General features: G+C 36.4%; 1 protein-coding gene across 5 annotated transcripts in view; it reads right to left on the minus strand.

Annotated features, from left to right (window-relative positions):
• The window catches only part of GREB1L (GREB1 like retinoic acid receptor coactivator), a 278,552-nt gene that overhangs the window by 103,396 nt on the left and 151,228 nt on the right, over positions 1 to 23,928 (minus strand). For all 5 annotated transcript variants that reach the window (XM_039218028.1, XM_039218050.1, XM_039218040.1 and 2 more), the window contains 3 exons: positions 19,108 to 19,284; positions 13,436 to 13,612; positions 10,700 to 10,822 (listed from right to left, as the gene is read on the minus strand). In XM_039218028.1, coding sequence (XP_039073959.1) covers positions 10,700 to 10,822; positions 13,436 to 13,612; positions 19,108 to 19,284 — 477 coding nt within the window. The remainder of the gene's footprint in view (positions 1 to 10,699; positions 10,823 to 13,435; positions 13,613 to 19,107; positions 19,285 to 23,928) is intronic.

Consider the following 23,928-nt stretch of genomic DNA (forward strand, 5'->3'; position numbering starts at 1 on the left):
ACACCATGGGGGGTGCTGGGCAGAGTGAGGGACAGAAATCCCAAGCAGGCTCCGTGCTGTCAAGCCCAAAGCCTGATGCAGGGTTCAATCTTAGGAACCACAAGATCATGACCTGAGCCGAAATCAAGAGTCAGATGCTTAACCGAATGAGCCACCCAGGTGTCCCTTTCTATTTGTTTTCTACCTGTCCTATCTATTCTTTGTCCCCTTTTTCCTCTTTTCAGCTCTTTTAAAAATTAATTGAGTATTTTTGATTATTCTATTTCATCTCTTTTGTTACTTATTCACTATAACTCTTGGGGTTCTTTAGGGTTTATAGAATATGTCTTATCACAGTCTAATCTTAAATAGTACTATGCAACTTCATATATAGTACTAGAATTTTACAATAGTATACTTCCATATCTCCCTTCCTAGCTTTCATGTACTTTACTTTTCCATATATTAGAAACCTCACAATGTATTATTATATTTGTATAAGTCAACTATCACTTAAATAGATTTAGATAATATGAAAAAATTACATACATTTGCCCATGTAGTTATCACTTCTAGTGGTTTTCTTTCATTCCTTCGTAAAGATTCAGATTCTATTCTGTGTGGTATCATTGTCCAGCCATTTAAATGACTTCCTTTTCTTGTAGTGTGAAACTGCTGGTAGTAAGTTCTTTCATATTTCATACATCTGAAAATATCTTTATTTCACCTTCAGTTTTGAAAGATATTTTCGCTGAGTACAGAATTCTAGATGTTGCTCCACTGTCTCCTTATGGATATTATTTCCCATTAGAAATATATCATGCTTATTTTTGTTCCTGTGTATATGTCTTTTTTTCTTGCTATTTTTAAGATTTTCTCTTTTTGTTGGTTTACGGAACTTTACTATGATGTGCTTTGGTGTAGTTTCCTACATCTTTATTCTGTTTGGGGTTCACTGAACTTGGAGCTGTTAATTTGTAATTTTCATCAAGTTTGGGAGGCTTTTGGCTATTATTTCTTCAAATATTTTGTATCTCCCACAGCCTCACCTCTTCAGCACTCCACTTACCAATATATTAGATTGTCTCAAGTTGTCCCACAGATTACTGATGCTCTTTTGTTTTCTTTTTTTTTCTTTCCCATGTTTCATTGTAGACAGTTTCTATTATTATGCTTGCAGGCGGCTAATCTTCTGCAATTACTAATCCGTTGTTAATCTTTATCATTTTTCACTTCAAACACTGTACTTTTTATCTCTAGAAGTTTGATTTGATCTTTTTTATGGATTCTATTTTTATTACTTATTATTTCTTATTTTTAAGTAATTTCTATACCCAACATGGGGCTCAAACTCACAACCCCAAGATCAAGAGTCACATGTTGTTCTGACGGATTCAGCCAGGCACCCCTGGATCTTTTTCATATTTTACATATCTACCTCACTTTTTGAACATATGATATATAGTTATAATAACTATTCTGATGTCCTTTGCTAATTCTAACATCTGTGTCAGTTCTTGGTTGGTTTGGCTGATTAGTCTTCTCAGTATTAGTTGTGTTTTCTTCCCTCTTTGTGTGCCTGGTAAACTCTGCTTGGATGTCAGGTATTATTAATATTCTCTTGTTGGATATTGGATTATTTATAGTATTCCTATAAATATTTTTGGCATGGTTCTGGAATGCAGTTAAATTACTTGAAAACCCTTTGGTCCTTTGAGATTTTGTTTTTGGCATTTTTAGGCAGCTCTGGAGCAGTATTCAATCTAGACCAAAGTATTCTCCTTTATGGGAATAAGACTTTTCTAAGTACTCTATTCAATGCCAAATGAACTATGAGTTTTTCCTGTCGGCCGGTGAAAACAGTCCCTGTTACTCGCCCTGTGTAAATGCTGAGCACTGTTTCCTCTCATTATTTTGGAAGGTACTTTTTACCAGCCTGGCATAGTATGCATCAATCAGTGCTGTACTAAACATTTGAGGGAACTCTTTGCACATTTTCTCTCTCTCTTTTCTGGTATGTGGTCCTATGAACTCTGCTATTTTGGTCTCCCTGTACTCTCAGTTCCTTCCACTTAACTTAAGGAATCTATTAAGCTCCCTCATAGTTTCCCTTTCCTGAATCATGGTTTTGAAACCCAAAGCACTAAGCTTAGGTGATGGTAAGATTCACATTATTTGTTTCCCATCTCTCAGATATCAGTTTTTTGTTGTCTGATATAAAGTGTCTTCAAACTAATTTTTCATGTATTTTTGTATGTTTTTTTTTCTCAGTTATTTCAGGTGGGAGGGCAAATTCAGTCCCTATTTATTCATTTTGGCCAGAAGCAAATATTAAGTTTATCTGCTATTGGTTTTTCAACCTTAGTTTTTCCCCTCTTCTTCTGCTCCTCCTGTCTCTTACTCAAAATCTGAGACATGGGCATTTTACAGAATTCTAAGCAGAAATCAATATCATTTTTACATTCCCAGATCCAAGTACTCAGTAATTGACTAATAAAATTGTCAGTGAGTAAAGAAAATTTAAATTCTGGTTTTGTTGCCTTCTAGCTATATCTTGGACTTGTCTATGCTAAATACTGGTCCTTTATACATGCACAGAAAGCTGAAGAAAGATCAAGAAAAGAAGATATTTTCTACGGAACTATACATTTGGCTTAATCCTGAGAATTTAATATTTTAACTATGAAAAATGTAATATACAAAATTGAGAAATAGAAACAAATATGCTAAAAATTTCACTTCTCCCACAAACCATTGTTCTTTTTCTGTCAGTATATACTCTTCTACACTTTATCTGCATTACATTTTGTACATGATAAAACAAAAATATACTTTAATATTAATTTTTTTTACTTAACAGAATTATATTCTATGTGGCTGCATAGTGCCATAATTATATTTTTAAACATCTTTGTTGTGTGAGCATGCTATGATTTATTCAGTTGTTTCTATGTGAAGGTAACTTCTTTTTAGCTAGTATAAAAAATAACTTCAGTGACTATCTTGACTTCCCTTTTAGGTTGTTTTCTCAGCTAATCCCCTAAAGTGAGATTACTAGAGTAAAGGATATAAATATTTTTAATGTTCTTGTGACATATTGTCAAATTGCTCTCTAAAAGACTGTACCACTGTTCATCTCTACTAGCCTAGCTAAGAGTGTCAGTCTTAACATATCCTTGTTAGCACTGTATATTTTCACTTAAAAGGAAATTTCATGGCTAACATAATTAGTAAAAAGGATTTTCATTTCACTTTCATTTCAAAGTGGACCATATTCCTTATACTTGCTAAACAGTGGCATTTTCTCTGTAAATGGATTTTTGCTCAAAATGATATTTATAAGATTCTTCTATTGTCCGACATGTAGGTATTATTTGTTCATTCTCATTGCCAAATGATATTTCATTATATAAATGTGTCACAACCTATTTATCCATTCTATTGTTGATGAACATTGAGTTGTGTTCATTTTGAGCCAATTATGAAGAACACTGTTATGAACAGTTTTGTATATATCTCTTGGTGCACATGTGTAAGAGTTTCTTTATGGAGTAGAAGAGCTGGAAGATAGGATGTGCACATTTTCTACTTGGCTATGTGTTGTAAATTACTTGCAAAGTGGTGGTTATCAATGAACACTCCTACTACCAGTGGTGTTCTTGTTACTTGAAATCTTGGCCAACATTTACTGCTGTCATACTTCAACTTACTGGCAATTTGGTCTGTGTATAATGGTACCTCATTGTATTTTTAAAGTACCTTCCATAATTACCAAAGTGGTTAATCATCTTTTCATTTATTTGTTGGCCCCTTGTATTTCCACTTTTGTGAAAACTTTGCTCATTTTTTCTGTTAATGTGTCTTTTTCTTATTGATTCATAGGCATTCTCTATATATTCTTCATACTCGTCCTTTGTCAGTTTTATGTTTTACATGGGTTCTCCTAGTTCATGGCTTGATTTTTCAGTCTCTTCATGGTGCCTTTTAATAATTAGAAGTTGTAATTTTAGGGGCACCTGGGTGGCTCAGTTGGTTAAGCATCTGATTTTGGCTCTGGTTATAATCTCATGGTTCATGAGTTTAAGCCCTGTGTCAGACTCTGGAGCCCATTTGGGATTCTCTGTCTCCGTCTCTCTCTCTGCCCATCCCCTGCTCTCTCTCTCTCCCTCAAAATAAATAAATAAACATTAAAATAAAAAAGAAGTTGTAATTTTAATGTGATGAAACAGCAGTCTTTTCCTCTCCGTGCAGTACCTTGTGTCTCTGTTTTTAAGATACTATAATATCGGAGATATTTTACAATATCTTATAAAAGCTTGACAGTTTTGCCTTTCACATTTACATTTTCTAAATACCTGGAATTGATTTTGTGTACAGTGTGAAACAGGAGTCTAGTTTTATTTTTTTTCCACATAGGATACCCAATTTCTGAGCACCATTTATTGAAAGAAAAGGTCCCACTGATATGCAAGTCACCTTTTTTAAGTATGAAATACCCATATGTCATGTGAATCTGCTTTTTGTACTTTCTTCTCTGTTCTGCTGCTCTGTGTCTACTTCTGTGCCAGGTCTACTCTGTCTTTATTAGTAAAGATTCATGAGCTTGATACAGTATAGGGCAAGTCCTTTTATATGTTATTTAAAAAAATATTTTTTTAATGTTTATTTTTGAGAGAGAGAGAGAAAGAGAGAGAGGGAGAGAGAGAGACAGCACGAGTTGGAGAGAGACAGAAAGAGAGGGAGACACAGAATCTGAAGCAAGCAAGTTCCAGGCTCTGAGCTGTCAGCATAGAGCCCGATGCAGGGCTCAAACCCATGAACCATGAAATCATGACCTGAGCTGAAGTCTGACACTTAATAGACTGAGCCACCCAGGCGCCCCATCATTTGTTACTATTTTTAGTTCTTACAATATGCAAGAGTAAGACAGAAAGGGGCTTATGTTACTTTGGAAGAGAAGAGAAGCCCATTTCATGGATAATACCTCTGTGTCCAATAACAGGGATAACTTCCCCATTAGACAGAGAAGGCATCGTTCTTTGGGTCCATAATACTTTTAGGGGCTCATAAGAATGTTTTAATTTATTTTAAAATCAGAAGAAAACAATGAACTTTTGGTTGAAGAAAGTATTTTAGTATATAATACTATATATTCCTTTTTATATTAACATAGACAAAAAGCATATTTAAAATTTTTTTAAATATTTATTTTTGAGAAAGAGAGAGACAGAGAGAGACAGAGGGAGGGGCAAATTGAGGGAGGGAGTCACAGAATCCTAAGCAGGCTCTAGACTCTGAGCTTTCAATACAGAGCCCAAAGCAGGGTTTGAATTCACAAGCCGTGAGATCATGACCTGGGCTGAAGTCAGATGCTTAACCGACTGAACTACGTAGGCGCTGCAAAACATATTTTAAATACTTTTCTAGGGAGAAGTGGACCACATAAGTAAATGTGCCCAAGTCTCATAAAGTGGTACTGCCTGATGGGTGCCTGGGTGGCTCAGTTGGTTAAGTGCCATCCCTGGCTCAGGTCATGATCTCGCGGTCTGTGGGTTTAGGCCCTGAGTCAGGCTCTGTGCTGACGGTTCAGAGCCTGGAGCCTGTTTCAGATTCTGTGTCTCGGTCTCTCTCTCTGCCCCTCCCCCACTCACATTATGTCTCTCAAAAATAAATATTTAAAAAAAATTTTTAAATGGCCCTGCCTAATAGTGTTCTTAAAAATCATCCAATTAATCATAAGGGCAGAGATTAATCCAATTAATCATAAGGGTGGCTCATCCATATCCTGCCTATAGGCTTGGGCATAAAAACATGTTTCCTCCTAATGGTAGATAAGTATATATTATCTTCATTTGAGAAAATCGTACACACCAGTAAATTAATAATCTCTCAAATGCTAACTTTAAATCTGAATAAAAATTGGAATTCAAATATTTGTATCTAGACATTAGCCAGGTACAAGGGGTACAGGGATAAACAAATAAACATAGAGCTTCTAACATATGATATAGTTAACAATTATAATTGGGGAGAATGTCATACAAATAGAAGTATGGTAGTTAGGAAGGCTGAGTTAATTCTTAGTTGCAAAATAGGTGCTGTTATTTTTGGTTTTTCAAACAAAGAAACCATGACACAGAACAAATGAATGGCTTATCCCAAGCATCAGCAAATATATTCAGATGCATTATTTGAATACCAGGACTTTGACTCCAGGTCCTGTGCTATTTACTACCTGGTCTGAAATAGTGCTCATTCCATAGTAGATATTCAATAAATTAGACTATATTGCATTGAATAAGAAATAGTGCCACTCCAAAGGATTTCATCTTTCTCTCAGAGCAACTGTTTAATCTTTGTCCCCGTACCTTTATCAACGTATATTTTACATATCATAAAATTTACCCATACGTAATTTAATTATTTTTAGCAACTTACCACATGGTGCAATCATCATCATAAATCAGTTTTAAAACATTTTCATTCCCCCAATAAGAACCCAAATGCCTATTTTTAATTAATTTCTATTCTTATCCCTTGTCTGAGGCAACCACTAATCTATATCCTCTCTCCATAAATTTGCCTTTTCTGGACATTTCACATAAACAAAAGCCTATAGTATATGGTCTCTCTTGTCTGGTTTCTTTCACTTAGCATAGTGTTTTTGAGGCTGACTCATGGTTCAGCATGTGTCAGCAGTTTGTTACTATTGCTGAATGGTATTCCATTATATGGATACACCACATTTTTGTCTACCTTTTCATGAGTTGATTGACATTTGGGTTGCTTCCAATTTTCACCTATAATGAATAATGCTGCTATGAACATTTGCATGCAACTTTTTGTGAGGATATGTCTTCACCTCTCTTGGGTAGATACTCAGAAGTGGAATTGCTGGATTATATAATAGTTTATATTTAACTTTTTAAAATTTATTTATTCTTTTTGAGAGACAGAGCACAAGCAGTGAAAGGGCAGAGAGAGAGAGGGAGGCAAAGAATCCAAAGCAGGCTCTAGGCTCTGAGCTGTCAGCACAGAGCCCAATGTGGGGCTTGAATCCATGAACACAAGATCATGACCTGAGCTGAAGTCAGATGCTCAACCTACTAAGCCACCCAGGCATCTCTATATTTAACTTTTGAGAATCTGTCAAATTGTATTCTAAAGTGGCTGCCACATTTTACATTCCTACCTGCAATGTATGGAGGATTCCAATTTCTCTATATCCACAGACTCTTACTGTCATCTGTCTTTTTGATTATAATGGGTGTGAAGTATTATCTCATTGTGGTTTTGATCTGTATTTCCATAATGATGTTGAGCATCTGTTCATGTGCTTATTAGCCATTTGTATATAGTGCTTGAAAAGTGTCTATTCTAAATCCTTTGCTCATGTTTTGACTTATTGTCCTCTTACTACTAAGTTATAAGAGCTTTTGTAAACTCTGAATACAAATTCTTTATTAAATATGTGTTTCACACATTTTTACCCATTCTGCCACTTGTCTTTTCATTTTCTTAATGTTGCCTTTTTAACTGTAAAAGTCTTGAATTTTGATGTGGTCCATTCATCCATTTTCCAGAAATAAATCCTTATATTTATGGTCAATTGATTTTTGACAAATGCAATTCACTGACAAGAAGGTAGTCTGTTCAAAGATGGTACAGGAACAATCAGATATTCACATGCAAAAAGATGAACTTAGATGCTCACCTCACACCATGCACAGAAACTAACTCAAAATGGTTCATAGATTTCAATGCAAGAGATAAAGGAATAAAACTTGAAGGAGAAAATATGGAAAAGAAACTCAGGATCTTCAGGTAGGCAAAGTTTTTTTTTTAATTGATTATTGAATTCTTGTGTTAAACACAAAACATGTATGTGTGTGTGTATTTATATGGGGTGCATGGGTATAGTGTAGGTAGGTAACTACATAGCCATCTTCAGCCACAATGAGAAACTATTTACTGAGACTGTTGACTAAAGTTTGAATTGTTGACTAAAGTTTGAATTGTTGACATAAATATATTGAAAATAATAAGCAAGGGAAAAGTGGAAAGCCAGACGGAAGAGAAAATCCAAACTTCAAGACAAAATTGTGTAAACAGTACATTAATCCTTTCTTCAAACACTATGCAAAGTGCCTACCTACATTTCAGGCTAAGAAATGTTGATTACAGGCAGTCACTGACTGCAGATTAAGAAGCCAATCTTCTAGGGGCACCTGGGTGGTAGTTAAGTGTGCAACTTTAGCTCAGGTCATGATCTCATGGTTCATGGGTTCAAACCCTGCATCGGGCTGTGTTGATGGCTTGGAGCCTGGAACCTGCTTCAGATTCTATGTTTTCATCTCTCTGCCCCTCCCCTGCTCGTGCTATGTCTCTCTCAGAAAATAAACATTAAAAACATTAAAAAAAAAAAAGAAGCAATCTTCTATAGAAAGATGAATCTCTATTAGCTAGGGAGATGCTACATACTCTAATGATTGCAATGATTTCATAACACTAACACGAAATGCTTAAAGCCTATTGCTTTCACCATGTGTAGGAAGAAAAAAATTACTGTTGAAGAGTCATAAACCTAATTCGTAAAGAAGAAAATTTTAGATACAAAGCCTCACTATTAAAGGTACTTTCTTCTATTAATTCTATGGATTGTATCTAACTGTTAATAGCTAATTTCATGGTCAAATTACTACTTTCACCCTTACAAGGGATACTAAGAATAAGGGCATAAATCTTGGCCACTTGTGTTCACTGTGAGGCAGTCAGTGCCTTGTCTGTATCTTCATGGCAATTGATGGGGCTTTGCTAAAGCCTAAATCTTGATTTCCTCTATTTCAGAGCATGATTTGTTCTCAAAATATATTTCCTAATATAATTAAAACTGCATTACTGCTTATTAACATTTTAACATATTTTCATCTTTTTCAGGTACAACTAACTGGTTATTTACATAGCTACCTGTCCCTTTTAAGAAAGGTAACCTGTTTTATTGTGCTTTTATCCTCCCTATGAGAGGTTTTTAAATCATCAGAGCCATTGGTCAAGTGTTGGAACTCTGCCTTCCAGCATCTGACAAAGGTTTTAGAACACAGTAAATACTTCATAAGTATTTATTGTAATAAAGTAACTATTCATTTTTAATAGTGTAGTTTTTTTTAATTTTTAAAAATTTATTTCTGAGAGAGAGAGACAGCATGAGCAGGGGAGGGTCAGCGAGAGAGAGGGATACAGAATCTGAAGCAGGCTCCAGGCTCTGAGCCAGCTGTCAGCACAGAACCCAGCGCAGGGCTTGAACCCACAAACTGTGAGATTACATCCTGAGCCAAAGTCGGATGCTTAACGGACTGAGCCACCCAGGTGCCCCTAATAGTACAGTTTTAAAATTACATTTCACTAGTCCCAAGGTCTAATGGAAGAAAATAAATTACTAAAATAATATTCTAGTAAAGACATATAGGTTTATCATTATTGTAATGAGGGCTAATTAATATTCAATGCCAAGAGCCAAGTGCCAACTTTTTTTTCTTGAATACCTAGTAACATGGTGTTCTTTCATTTATTCTAAAGAGATATGCCCTCTTCTCTTAGATTAGAGCCTCTATCTAAATCTCTTGGACACTTTAAAAATCAGACCTTTTAAATCCAGGATGAGGGAGACTTAGCTGAGTGCAGACACATAGCTAGAAGAGCCCCAAATAAGGTTAGCCTTGTTACCACTGCTATTGTTGCCAACGTCTTCTAATAACTACTTACCTCTTGAAAATAAGTGGAAAAATTTATCAGTTCATCAAAATTTCACGAGTTTGAAAGAGGAATGCTAAGTAGTGAAATAAATGAAGACAGCCTTCTTTTCAACTTGTGGTTAATGGAACACTGGCAAAGTACATTATACTATGATGTTTGCATATCAGATGAGTAAAATAATGCTTTACAAAAAAACAAGTGAACTGAAAAACAATTCATAGATTCTTTTAAAATACTTTCCTTCTTGCCTAAGATATAACCTAGGCTGGTTCTAAATAATTTTCTTAAATATTATCTGCAGTGATCTTTTCGGTTACAGCCCTCCAGCCACCTGGAACCATTAAGTCCCACCTGTAGCCTTATCCTGCCCTTGGGGCCTGGGCCAGTACAGTCCTCTATACTGGAGGAATTTTTAGAAGCCTTAGACTGGCAACTTATCTGTTCAGTGTCAGACTGGCCCTTCTGCTGATCCTGCCCTGATAGTGTAACCTGGTTTCAGGCACTACAATTTTATCTGGTTATTTGTAACCAAGCCTCTATCTTGAACCACTAGAAACTAGATCCTGGATTCTTCCATTGTGATCCTCAGTCCTACCTTGAGACCTTTTTTAGTATCACAGTTGGAGGAGTACTCCCTGTAATGTTTTGTGGGCTTAATTTAGAGCCTTACCCTGGAACTCCAGTCTTCCTGAATTATGTCCCCAGTCTATGCCACCTGAGAGCTATGAGACAGACTTTCCTCATGTCTAGATTTCTACTTATTGCCCACTGTCAGACTTTTCTAGAGACAGGTCCTATGCCTCACCACAGACTGACCCATCTCAGTGCTGAGTTCTAACTCTAACAGTAACTCAGGTAATACTTCTGTTTTAAAGTATTTCTATTCAAACCAGCCAACAGTAAGTTTTAAAGTACACCACTAAATATACATCTGCTGCTTGAAATTCAAAAAGAAAATATCCCATACCTGTCTGAATGAATCCTGATTTGTATCCATTAGTTGTGCCATTTTCTGGTGTCACAGTTGATGATACTGAAGAGTTTGGTTTCATAGAGTGGCAAGTAGCAGAGGATTGTCGGCTTCTACATTCTAGGAAGGAGTAAGAATTATATTATGGAAGGAGACCAATACCCAATCAAAGCAGATGATGGGAACACAATCCATAAAATCTCTAAAATAAACTACTGCTCCTTAAGTAGCAACCATGTTCCTTATTGGAGGAACCTAATCCTGACTCCAGCAGAATGTTCAAGATGGTGAATTCACTTTGTCTTCCTAGGGCCAGATGTCACGTTTAGAAGAAAGAAAAAAGAAAAAAGATCATACTTTTGTTCTTTACAGACTAGTTTCTAGGGGAAAAATTACTTATAGCCAATATAATCAGGCTAGTTTTACGGATAAGACTGAGGCTAAAATATAAGTAAACTATTTTTTTTTTAAACCAATAAGCTTTCAAACACCAGTTAACCTCCTATTCAGGATCACTTTTTTTTTTTCCTCAGGATCAATTTAGTGTGGAACAGGAATCTAGAATCCATGTAGGCCGTCTTCAATATTCTCACCTCAACTTTAATTTATGTCCAAAAGCTGAAGTAAAGACAAATTTATAGGCAGAGGAAAAAAGTTAGAAATGCTCAAATTCTTTTTTTTTTTAAAGTCTATTTATTATTTTTAAGAGAGCAAGAGAGGGGCAGAGAGGGGGCGGGGAGACAAAGAATCCCAAGTAGGCTCTGTGCTGATAGCAGGGACCCTGATGCGGGGCTTGAACTCCTGAACAGGGAGAGTATGAGTTGAGCCAAAGTCCAATGCTCAACTGACTGAGCTACCCAGGTGCTCTAAAAATGCTCAAATTCTTATTACTCTTAGCTTGTATTAAAGGAAGTAGGTACACAGTATTCTAAGTGATTTCTGATCATGCAACACCAAGTTTCATTTTAGGTAAGCCAATATTAATGGAGCTTGAATGTAGTACTTTAATAGTATTTTGAACTGAGCCAAGTAGATAGCAAATACTATGAAATCATGTGGAGCTATTACTTCCAACTAAATTATACTACCTGTTATACTATCTTCATTTTTTAAAAAATGTTTTATTTATTTTTGAGAGAGACAGAGTGAGTGGGGGAGGGAGAGAGAGAGAGAGAGGGAGGGAGACACAGAATCCGAAGCAGGCTCCGTGCTCCGAGCCATCAGCACAGAGCCCAACACGGAGCTCGAACTCATGAGCTTCGAGATCATGACCTGAGCCAAAGTTGGGCACTCAACTGACTGAGCCACCCAGGCGCCCCATATACTATGTTAGTTTTTAAAGGTATCACATGAAAAAGAAATATAAATGGTTGTAAATGACAGTTAGTTATAGAGGGTCCTTTAGAGAGCTTCCAAGTTTATCAGATATATGCAAGGTTGGACACAGTTTTCTATGACCATCTTGGCTAGGATCCTTCCTGGATACTTTGGCCTAAAAATACATCTCTACACTATGTGTATTATATGCATACATTTATATTGATATTATATGTCTGCATATCTGCATATATGGATACGTATGTATATACAATCCCAATTCTAAAATAGCAACTGCTAAATGTGAGGCTTCAGATGCCTGGCTGGCTTAGTTGGTAGAGTGTGTGACTCTTAATCTCAGGATTGTGAGTTTGAGTCCCATGTTCGGGGTAGAGATTACTTAAAAAGAAAATCTTTTAAAAGATCTTTTTAAAATGTGAAGCTTCAAAGGCCATTCAGGATGATTGTGACTCTCTTGGAACATGCAGCCATTTCCTGAGGAATTATATAATGTCATTTAAAATGTAACCAGGAGTAATTACAGTGGAAGACTCAGAGGAAAACCTGTAGTCATTTATAATTTGGATTTATTATGTTATTTCTTATGGTCAGGCCAAAATCTTGCACAGACAATAAATGGAGACATTAAAGACAATTATTACATCAGTTTTAATAATATAATAATATTTATAATTAAGAAAAATTTCAGCAACTAAGTAACTGCTCAAAAGAATAAGGATTAGATATTCCACTGTATTAGAACAATGAATAGGACTTGTGGTAAATCCTATCAACTACATGAAGATGTGAGATTTCAACTGGATTCACATCTAGAAGTAAGTTAGTTAAGTTCTTCTCAACTTAAAAAAAAAAAAAAAACTTTGCCAACTTAATAGTGTGTTTCCCTGAGGTATTAAGGTATTATGAAGAAAGCATTATTTGTTCAAAGTATGTTTAGTTCTAATGAAAACAGAAAACTATATATGCTTGAGAATTACCAAAGGACCTAAATAAAATAGAAAGAGCATCCAACCAGGAAAATAACACTTTGAGGTCCTCTCTAAGTGACAGAAGAGCTAGAAAGACTCCTGCACGCCACCCTCCAGAGACAAATATAAACAGACATGCACTTTTTCTTTAATTTTTAAAAATTTAATGTTTATAAGAAAGAGTGGGGCCAACTGAAGCTACCCAGGTGCCCCAAGAGACATGCACTTTTTCTAAACCTGGATAGTCTCTATTAAAAATAGAAAGAAGCAAGACCAATAACCTGCCAGAGAACTTTACATCTTTGGACAGTCTTCTGAATTTGGGATATTTATGTATATCATACCCAATTCTGAACCCTAGAAGGCCATTTGTCATTACTGTAACATCCTCATTCCCTTCCCTTTCTCTCCCAGAAGATGACGCTACCTTTCCAGCAGATAAGAGGTCCCTTCGACAGTACACCCTGGGAGCTTCTGACTAGGTAGTACTTTAAGTGCTTCTGCTTCTTTGGCTGGGTGGTGAGCTTCAAGTTAATATGGTTGGAAAATTCTGTGAAATACCGAAATCCTCTTTCTCCACAGCCGATACAGTTTCCAGAAAACCCTGAAAGAAGGGAAACCAAAGTTACTGGTGGACTTGTAAATTGATGCGATACTTTTACATATAAAAAGTATAGAAATATTCAGATTTTTTGACCCAATAACTTCCTAACTTCATGGAAAAATGCCAATTTTTTTAGCAGAATTATTTTATAATAGTGAAAGACCAAAAGTAATTTAAAGTCTGCTCTAAGTTTAATGGCTAAGGAAATAGAGTGGATAGTATCATGTGATAGAATTCATATAGTCGATATAAAAGTATGAAAAAGTTTGGTCCTAGAATGTCCATGATTTCCTTCCCCCACACTCCCTTCTTAGAGAACTTGCTGACCCTGCTTTACCGTCCTACCCACCATGTGCACTTGCCTTCATGGACACAGCTGATAAGACTGTGCTAATATCTGACCCAGTATGGGATAGTCAGAATATCTCTCTTGGTATTTTATTTTATTTATTTTTCAATATAAATTTTTTTTTTTATTATTTGTTTTTTATTTGAAAGGGGATGGGCAGAGGGAGAGGGAGAGGGAGAGAGAATCCCAAGTAAGCTCCACACCTAGTATGGAGCCTGATGCAGGGCTCAATACCACAGTCCTGGGATCATGAAATCAAGAGTCAGATGCTCAACCAAGTGAGCCATCCAGGTGCCCCTTTCCTGGAATTTAAAAATAAATACAAAAAGAATCAGTCAGATGGTACTGGACCCTAAATTTGTAAGGTTTTGTAAAATTAGAATCCAAATTGCAGGTACGTCTAACCACCTGTCAGCTAAGAGATGGGAGAGAAAAAATAGGCAACTGTGAAGAGGAAGGTGGTCTGCAGAGACAAGAGCATGGACAGTGATGGGCAAGCCCAGGCATTGTCAACGTTCCAGTTCCAATGACAGCTAGCTGTATTTTCTCACATGAGTGCCCCGAGAGTACCATTTCCTCTTTATTCACCCCCCTATACTCAAACTAGCTTATTATTCCTTTAGATCTAACATCCAAACAATTCTCACTCAGATTAATCAAACAAAATAAAACTTTCAGTGACCTGCGTAGAGCAGGGGACACAGAAAGAAGAAATGGAGAAGGCTAAGAGGATGAGAGGCTATCCTTTGCTTAATTGGAAATTAATCCCTTAATACAAAAGAAAAGTCACAGAGAAAGAATGTGAGTTCCTCTAGTTGTGACCGAGGAGGACACAACATATGTACTGCCATGTAGTGAACAAGGACAAAAAATGAGAAAGGGCAATCCAAACTCCATACATACAATTTCTCTTTATATAAATGACTAACGTGAAATAAATTCACTGATGAAATGATACACTCTTTATAAACCCCTAAGCCAACCTGTTATCTAATTAACAAAGATATAAAAGGATTAAAGACAGAATATCTCACAACATACCAATCGCAGAATGCTGACAATCAATTCTAACAATCAATAGAAATGGCAGTCCAATTTATTATTACTTATTTAACAATTACTTACTGAGCATCTACCTATGTACCAGACATGATGCAAAACTGGAAAACCAGAGATGGTCATACCTTCTGATTAGTTACATAAAATTAGTAATTTACATAATTAGTTTATTACTGTTACTTTATAGAAATATAAACATTAAGATAATTCATGGGGTACCTGGGTAGCTCAGTTGGTTAAGCATTTGACTTTGACTCAGGTCATGATCTCACAGTTTGTGGGTCCGAGCCGTACATCAGGCTCTGTGCTGACAGCTCGGAGCCTGGAGTCTACTGCGGATTCAGTGTCTCCCTCCCTCTCTGCCCCTCCCCCACTGGTGTGTGTTCTCTCTCTTTCTCTCTCAAAAATAAAATAAATAAACATTAAAAAAGACAATTCATAAATTATTTACAATATATTCAGAGATGGATTGCATTTGAGAACATCTGTCCAATACCTTAGGACTACAGGCCAAAAAAAGAAATCGCCAATGGCTACCTAGTTCACCAAGTTCCCAAGCCATCTAATCATCGATTTCCCCATGCATCCATGCATCTATCCAACAAATCCATCCATCCATCCAACAAATACTTGTACTCTACCATATACTAGACACTGTTTCATGCACCAGGTTTTTAGCATGGAACAAAGGAGACAAAACCACTACTTCCATGTAACTTACACTGTGGTGTGATCATCATGCCTTGGTGGAAAAGTACCTGGCTTGTCAGGCAGATGTAGCACACAGTATATGATATAAGAACATTTCAGCCAAAATAATTAAAGACGGTGCCCCCTAAAAGAGGCTTATCTGATAGATCTAAGCAGTTCATGAAAGATTAGTGTGAGAATGAAAATTAACAAATTTCTTTTGCCTATTCTCTGAGGTGAAGAGCAAGAGAATATACAAAGGAAGAAATGCAAAGGATCTGGATACTCTTCAAAGAACAGAAATGGCACATTAATGATGAGAACTAACAATATTAACGACAAAAAATCCTACAGCTCAATTTTTAAACTCTTTACGGTTTCAGTGTCAGTCTTGGTTCAAGAGAGACTTTACCTGCCCAAAGTTCTTGTTGTCATCATCACAAAAAATAACACCTCTTACAGACAAATTACCTTTCTAGTTGGGGTTTTTTGTTTTTTTTTTTTTTTTTTTTTTTTTTTTTTTTTTTTTTTTTTTTTTTTTTTTTTTTTTTTATTTTTGACACATGAACGAACTGCCAACTGGATCAATATATTTTTTAAAAATGTACATTTATTTAGAGAGAGAGACAGAAAGAGAGAGAATGAGCAGGGGAGAGGGACAGAGAAAGGGGGAGAAAGAATCCCAAGCAGGCTCCATGCTTAGCGCGCAGCACAGAGCCCAATGCAGGACCAGATCCCATAGCTGTGAGATCATGACCTGAGCCAAAATCAAAGGTCAAACACCCAACCAACTGAGCCACCCAGGTGCCCCTCAATATATTTTTAAATCAATTACCTCAGTCTTTTGATCTGCATCACTTATATAAAAAATTGACAAAATCGTATTGGAGTTCACTGGGATTCTAACATATCTGAAGCTTAAAATATTTCCCACTATATTTTAATGCATACGAAAATAATCTATCATCAGTAAGAAATGTTGGATGGATATTAACAAATAAAAACCTCAACAACATGCTTATCTAAGAGAAAAGTTCTACCATATTGCTACACTACACTTTCACTTGGAAAGTGGTTAGTAAAAAATTATGTCCATTCACTAGGCTAGAGAAAGTAAGCAAAATTCCATTTCTATAAGGGTATTAATAAATATGATAGCAAAGCATAATAATAACCATTTAAAGAGCAAGTGCTCTGTGTCAGGCACTGTGCTGGATGGGTGCCTTATAAACATTATCTCATTTGATCTTTACAACCCTGTAAGTTAGGCATCACTTACCTCTTTATATAGATGAGAAATCTGAGACCTGAGGAGGAAAAGTAGCTTGTCCCAATTCTGAAAATACTAAGTGGCAAACCTGGGATTTTAATTTTAACTCCAGTTCCAACTCCAATGTCTAAGGTCTTTGATTTCATATTCCTTATTACATATAATTATGAAATCTATTCTTTTTTCTTTTTTATAGAGAGACAGAGTGTGTGAGTGGGGGAAAGGAGCAGGGGGAGAGGGAGAGAGGAGACAGAGAGAGAGAGAGAGAGAGAGAAACTCTCTTTCAGAGACAGAGCAGAGCCCAATGCAGGGTTTGATCCCATGACCCTGGAAACATGAGCTGAAATCAAGTCAGATGCTCAGCCAATTGAGACAACCAAGTGCCCCTGAAAATCTATTATTCTAATGGTGTTTGTTGTGTCCTTTCAGTATGTATTCTAGGAGGATTCCTCTAGTCATGAAGAATCATTAAGCAAAAAGGCATCATGAGAGATTTTTCTTTGTCTGTGGTCAGAGTCATATGTAAGCTATTCCATCTGATGTCACTATGATGCTTTTATTTATTTTTTTTTAAGTTTGTTTGTTTGTTTATAACAATCTCTACACTCAACACGGGGCTAGAACTCATGACCTTGAGATCAAGAGTTGCATGCTCTTCTCACTGATCCAGCCGGGCACCTCAACACTATGATGCTTTTAAAATGCTAAAAAAAAGTTTCCCAAAATTGTTATACCACAGCCATCTAGATTACTAGCTTGTGTCTTAACATTTTTGTGTCCCCACAACACAGCCTAGCATCATTTTTGTCACACAATACCTTCTGAACAAATAGTGTTGAATGAATGAGTGAACAAACAGATACCTAGAAACTAATTGTTAATTTAGTCCAACTTATAAACTTTATCATTAGGCTTCTGTGTTAAACCATCTGCTCAATTTCACTAAAATAAATTTATCATCTTTTTATGAAAGCCTATGGAAATTATCACTTTTCCTATGAACCAAGAGAAGGCTTTGAAATTATAACTTAAGGAAGCTTTATAAAGCATGGACAGGGTCATTTTCTAACTCAGGATACTGATGTATGTATTTCCAGACTTTCTGATGACACTGTGTAACTAGGAAACATGTATCAAACTAAAGCTCTTTGCCCTCTTCTCTTTCATTTTTATTATTTGCACCAAAGACATCTATCTGACTGTATCTATGGTAAAAGAAATTCTTAGAAACAAAAGAAACTCCAGAGAAATACAGAAGCAAAATAAATAAATAAATAAATAAAATTTTAAAAAGCAACAAACCTCATGTGTCATCTTGTCTTCTTAATTATTAAAATTAATTAAAAATAAATCCAGTCTTCCTTTGATTTAAGGAAGCTAGGTTGTGAAAAAAAAAAGTCTACACTCAAATACCAGAGAATAAAACAATTCCAAGATACAGTAATATGTTTGACATCATATGTATATTTTTATGGTTATTGTGGTTGACCTAATGCTAAATATAACATATGAATCACATCAATCAAATACAGCTAGAAATAATGGTAGGTACAGAAAAACTTACAAAGCAGATAATCCGCAGTTGAATAACTGAGAGTTGACTTGACATCAGGTCCAGATCAATGACTCTCTACAGAGTGAATCCTGCTTTGCTTTACACAGAATTAATTTTTTATAAATCGCATGCCATCCTTTATGTTTGGCTTAAAAAAGTCTCTTCAAGGAAGGTGTTTTAATAATGAATAAAAAATAAAAGCTAATTTTTAAGAAGTTGCTAAAAGAAAACTTGAGTTAAACTATAGAATTTTCAATTAATTCGGTGATTTTTAAAAAATCCGTGATAATTTAACATTTTTTTTAATTTTATTTTTTTCTTTTAAACAGAGAGAGAGAGAAAGAGTGTGTGCATTGTGCAGAGGGGCAGAGAGAAAGAATCTTGAGCAGGCTCCACGCTCAGTACAGAGCCCCATGTGGGGCTTGATCCCACAACCCTGGGATCTTGACCTGAGCTGAAATCAAGAGTCAGACGCCCAACCAACTGAGCCACCCAGGCACCCCTGTGATAATTTAAACTTGTAGTTTAACTCCTTCATCTCGGAAGGAATTTTATAGGTGTGAAATACTCACCTAAAAGTGCATTTTTCCCATGATCATCTGGTAGAAATCGCTTGTCTACAGCACAAACGAGGATATGTTCAGGCAGATTGGGAGATTTGGCCCCGACCAGGAGGAATCCTGCTGGGATGTCGATTTGTTCCATACACAGAGATACCAAACGTAAATCCTTTCCCGCTTGACAAAAACCTAAAAAAATGGTAAAAATGACACAGTAAAATGTTTAGAAAGGTTCTGTCTCCTTATCACCCATTTGGAAAGTAGACTTTCACCCATTTGCCTATGGGAATCACTATTAAGGACTAGATTTATTTACTTTTTACTTTTTTTATGTTTATTTATTTATTTTTTGAGAGAGAGAGAGGAAGAGAAAGCAAACAAGCTGGGGGAAGGGCAGAGAGAGAGAGAGAGGGAGAGAGAAATCCCAAGCAGGCTCCACACTTTCATCACAGAGCCCAATGTGGGGCTCAAACTCATGAACTGTGAGACCATGACCTGAGCTGAAACCAAGGGTTGTATGCTCAATTGACTGAGCCACCCAGGTATCACCAGGACTAAATTTAAAGTCCATATATTCCAACTCAAAGACAAATCTATCATATGTGTCCCCTTCCCCTGAGTGGAGCTGAAAACACATAAAAAGATGTTTCTGACAAGTTCAGCCAACATTGATGATTTTATATTTTCTTTCTTTTTTAAAAAAATTTTTAACATTTATTCATTTTTTGAGAGACAGAAAAAGACAGATTGTGAGTGGGGGAGGGGGAGAGAGAGACGGAGACAAAATCTGAAGCAGGCTCTAGGCTCTGAACTGACAGCACAGAGCCTGACACAGGGCTTGAACTCATGGACAGTGAGATCACAACCTGAGCCGAAGTTGGATGCTTAACTGACTGAGCCACCCAGGCACCCTTGATGACATTGTATTTTCTGATCCACAAGTAAGCAAAGGATAAATACACAAATAACTTTGAAAAATGTATGTAATTTTTATGTGCCTGTAATACAATATTTTTATACTTTCAAAGCAAGTTCACTTCTATAAATGGTGACTGTCATAGAAGAAAGAGGCTTTCATTTCATAAAGGAAGAGACTGCACCTCAGAGTTTGGTGGCTCATAAATGAATGGGCCAGAACTAGAATTCAGAACTGTGAGGTCATTTTTGTAAGCTGCAGCATAATAACACATAACAAAACCTTACATAACCACTTTGTAAACCAAAACATATTATACTAACTAATTAGTTCATCATTTATTAAAAATCATTTGTAACAGATGCTGCCCTAGGCCTGGGGATAGATAATAATTGAACAATTATATCTTCCCCCAAGAGCCCACATTATAGTCTAATTGGAAGAATGTATAAGGAACCAATAATCACAAAACAATATTACAGAGGACAGCTATTTTCTACCGCAAAGCACCTATTTCACATCTTGTGGGAGATAATCAGACCACTTTGAACTCTTAATCACGTGATTCCCCTGGAGAATGGGGATATTCTAGACTGACTGGGGATAGCGCCTGATCCAAGCTGGCCACCATAATATCCCACCTTTCCAGCCATACTTGATTAGTCAGGGGCACCTGACATAAACTAGGACAATCAAAGCCTTTGCTCTAGGAATTCCAAACATGGAGCCAGACAGTGTATGGCTTAGCTTGATCTGTGACAGCTCAGTTCCTTGACTTGTGATAGAAGTCTGTCAGCAGACAGGAGGCTTCAAGGGAATGTTCCAGCAGTGTGTGAACTCTTGAAACCCAGTTGTATATGCCTTTCCCATGGTTGGATTGTAAAACCTTTTGCTTAGGAATTCTTTGAATAATGTCTTTATTCTACCTAAAGCTAATTTCAGTTGGGTTGGGTTTCACTTGCAGCCAAAAGAGGGTAAATACAGGTATAAGAAATACTATCTCAGAGAGTTGCATAAGATAAACGGTGGACACCTAAATCTCCACATACAAACCTAAGGAGACCAGCATCATCGGCCATTACAAAGTAGAGAATAACCCTGCTAAATTCTTCCAGTATCAATTTGTAGTATGATGTTCACCAAATGCCAACATACAATTGGATGCAATCAGTCAGTATAAGAGAAATTAAAAAAAAAATTCAAACATTGTATGAAGTTGTTGTGCGCATAAATCTACCATACGGCACAGCTCATCAAACCTCACAAGCAGACATCATGGAATTGGAGGGAGTCAACAAAGAATAAAATGATAAAACAATGGGGTTCAACCATCTCAAGCTTACAGGCCCCCTTTAACACTAAAAAATTCAAATTTAACTTTTAGTGTTTGTGAATTGAGAAAAACAAAAGCATAATGTTACTGTGAATTCTTTAACAATTTTAAATGAATCTACATTTTATTAGTCACAATATCATCTATATTTATTTGAAAAACAGTCATTTATACATGCGAGTCATATTATTTAGTTTAGTTTTTGGAAGCTATGCATACATAAAAGCGCTAAAAGTTTTTTGCTGCCCCCACCCCATTTAAATGACAGAGCTCACAGGCTTGAAAATGGGGAAATGATGATGATGATATCAATGGCAGAAAAATTTATGGAGCACTTAATATAAGCCAAGCATGGTACTAACCATTGGACCAATTATTGTATTTAATCCTTTTAACAACTACCATTCCTTTCCACAGATGGGGAAGCTGAGGCTCAGGAAGGTTAGAGAACTTATGCAGTGTTATACAATGAGTTCAGTAATGTTTAGGGATGTAAGACATGGGAAGTTTGCTATATAAAGATAGATCTAAGGGCGCCGGGGTGACTCAGTCAGTTTGGAGCCAATTTAAGATTCTCTCTCCCCCTCTGCTGCTCCCCAGCTTGTGCACATGCTCGCACACGCTCTCTCTCTTTATCAAAAAAAAAAAAAAAAAAAAGGAAAAAAAAGAAATAGCACTTTAATCATGACTTTCTCCAAAAGGTGGAATATATCTTCCCAAAAGATGCATATAAATTCAGTAATGAGAAGTTCATGATTGTCTATTGATGGAAAACAGATGGTTAGGGAGCTTTCCCTGTCACTAAGAAGTAGTAATACAACTTTTCTATGACATTGACTCACACCCCATATTAGAAAGAGTAGAGTAGATGAAATGATGAGTCTGTGCCAATTCATATGAGTTTTCAAATTATTATGAGCTTTTTAGAACATCAGAACTACATAGAACCTTAAGATCTCTCAACAGGTAGTTATTAAACTCCCAGGGACTTACAGGTATTCCGTGATACTTGAAGTTATTAAGTCAAAATCAAATAGTTACCATTACCAATTTCTAAAAATTAATGAATAATAATTCTAATATCCTACTTTTAAAACAATGTTCTGAGGGCCTTCCCTGCTACACATGGAGGGATAGTGGAAACCAGTTGAATGAACTCACGACTCACTTGTTTCAACCTCATGTCAGTGTATGGCTTTGATTTTCACACAACTGTTTTTATTATCAGCCATATGTATTGATATTTTGCTTAATATATACTCATAATACATTGTTGGTTAATGATGGAAAGCTCAGGGAGCACTGAGTGTGTTACATTTTAGAAATGTGTCTAAAGATGCTCTTGCTAGACATGAAAGTTAGATTAAATCCCAACCCCACTCACTAAATTATAAAATTATATAAAATGCACCAATATGTTTTTGGGCACCCCCCTCCAAAAAAAGGAGTTCAAAAGACTACATATTAGTATAAAAGAAATTTGTGAGTCAAAGATTGGGTAACACTAATCTACTTAATATGTAAATTAGGACACTAGGGACTATAAAGCTTAAGAAAATGGTCCAAATTAAAAAAACTCAGTAACTGGAGAAAGTGGGACTAAAACCCAGGTTTCTTAACTCCAAATTAGATGTTTCTTCATCCTCATTAACATCTCTAACTCATATAATGCTTCACCTTCCCTCAGTCTGATGTAGGACACTTTCCTATTACTTCTTCCTTGTCTTTTTTTGCTGAGTTCTATTACCCAACAAGTAGTCTGAATCTTTGGTCTACTGGCACTCACCTACCTCATACTTGATGACAGATCCTTAAAATTCATAATTTTTTTGATGAGATTTCTATTTTCAAAAAGTTATTTATTTGTTTATTTTGAGAGAGACAGAAATAGTGCAAAGAAGGGCAGAGAGAGGGAGAATCCTGAGCAGGCTCCGTGCTGCCAGCGCATAGCCTGATGTGGGCCTCAAACCCATGAGGCCACAGGAACATGACTTGAGCTGAAACCAAGGACACTTAACTGACTGAGCCACCCAGGCATCCTTCTGATGAGATCTCTAAAAGCAGTACGTTGCACAGCCCCTCTGGAAAACAGTGTGGAGGTTCCTAAGGAAACTAACAATAGAACTCCCCTATGACCCAGCAATAGCACTGCTAGGAATTTACCCAAGGGATACAGAAATGCTGATGCATAGGAGCACATGTACCCCAACGTTCATAGCAGCACTCTCAACAATAGCTAAAACATGGAAAGAGCCTAAGTGTCCATCAACAGATGAATGGATCAAGAAGATGTGGCTTATCTATACGATGGAATACTACATGGCAATGAGAAACAATGAAATCTGCCCATGTGTAGCAACATGGATGGACCTTGAGGGTGTTATGCTGAGCGAAATAAGTCAGGCAGAGAAGGACAAATACCCTCTGTTTGCACGTATAGGAGGATTAGGAGGAACTTGACAGAGTAACAAGGGGGAGAAGAAGGGGGGAAATGGTGGGGGAAAGGGAGAGAAGCAAACCATGAGAGACTCTTGAATGCTGACAAAAACTGAGGACTGATAGATGTGGGGGGGAGGGGGGATGG

Source organism: Hyaena hyaena, unplaced genomic scaffold (genome assembly GCF_003009895.1).
Source record: "Hyaena hyaena isolate Hyena2069 unplaced genomic scaffold, ASM300989v1 scaffold_14, whole genome shotgun sequence".
Lineage (NCBI taxonomy): Eukaryota > Metazoa > Chordata > Mammalia > Carnivora > Hyaenidae > Hyaena > Hyaena hyaena.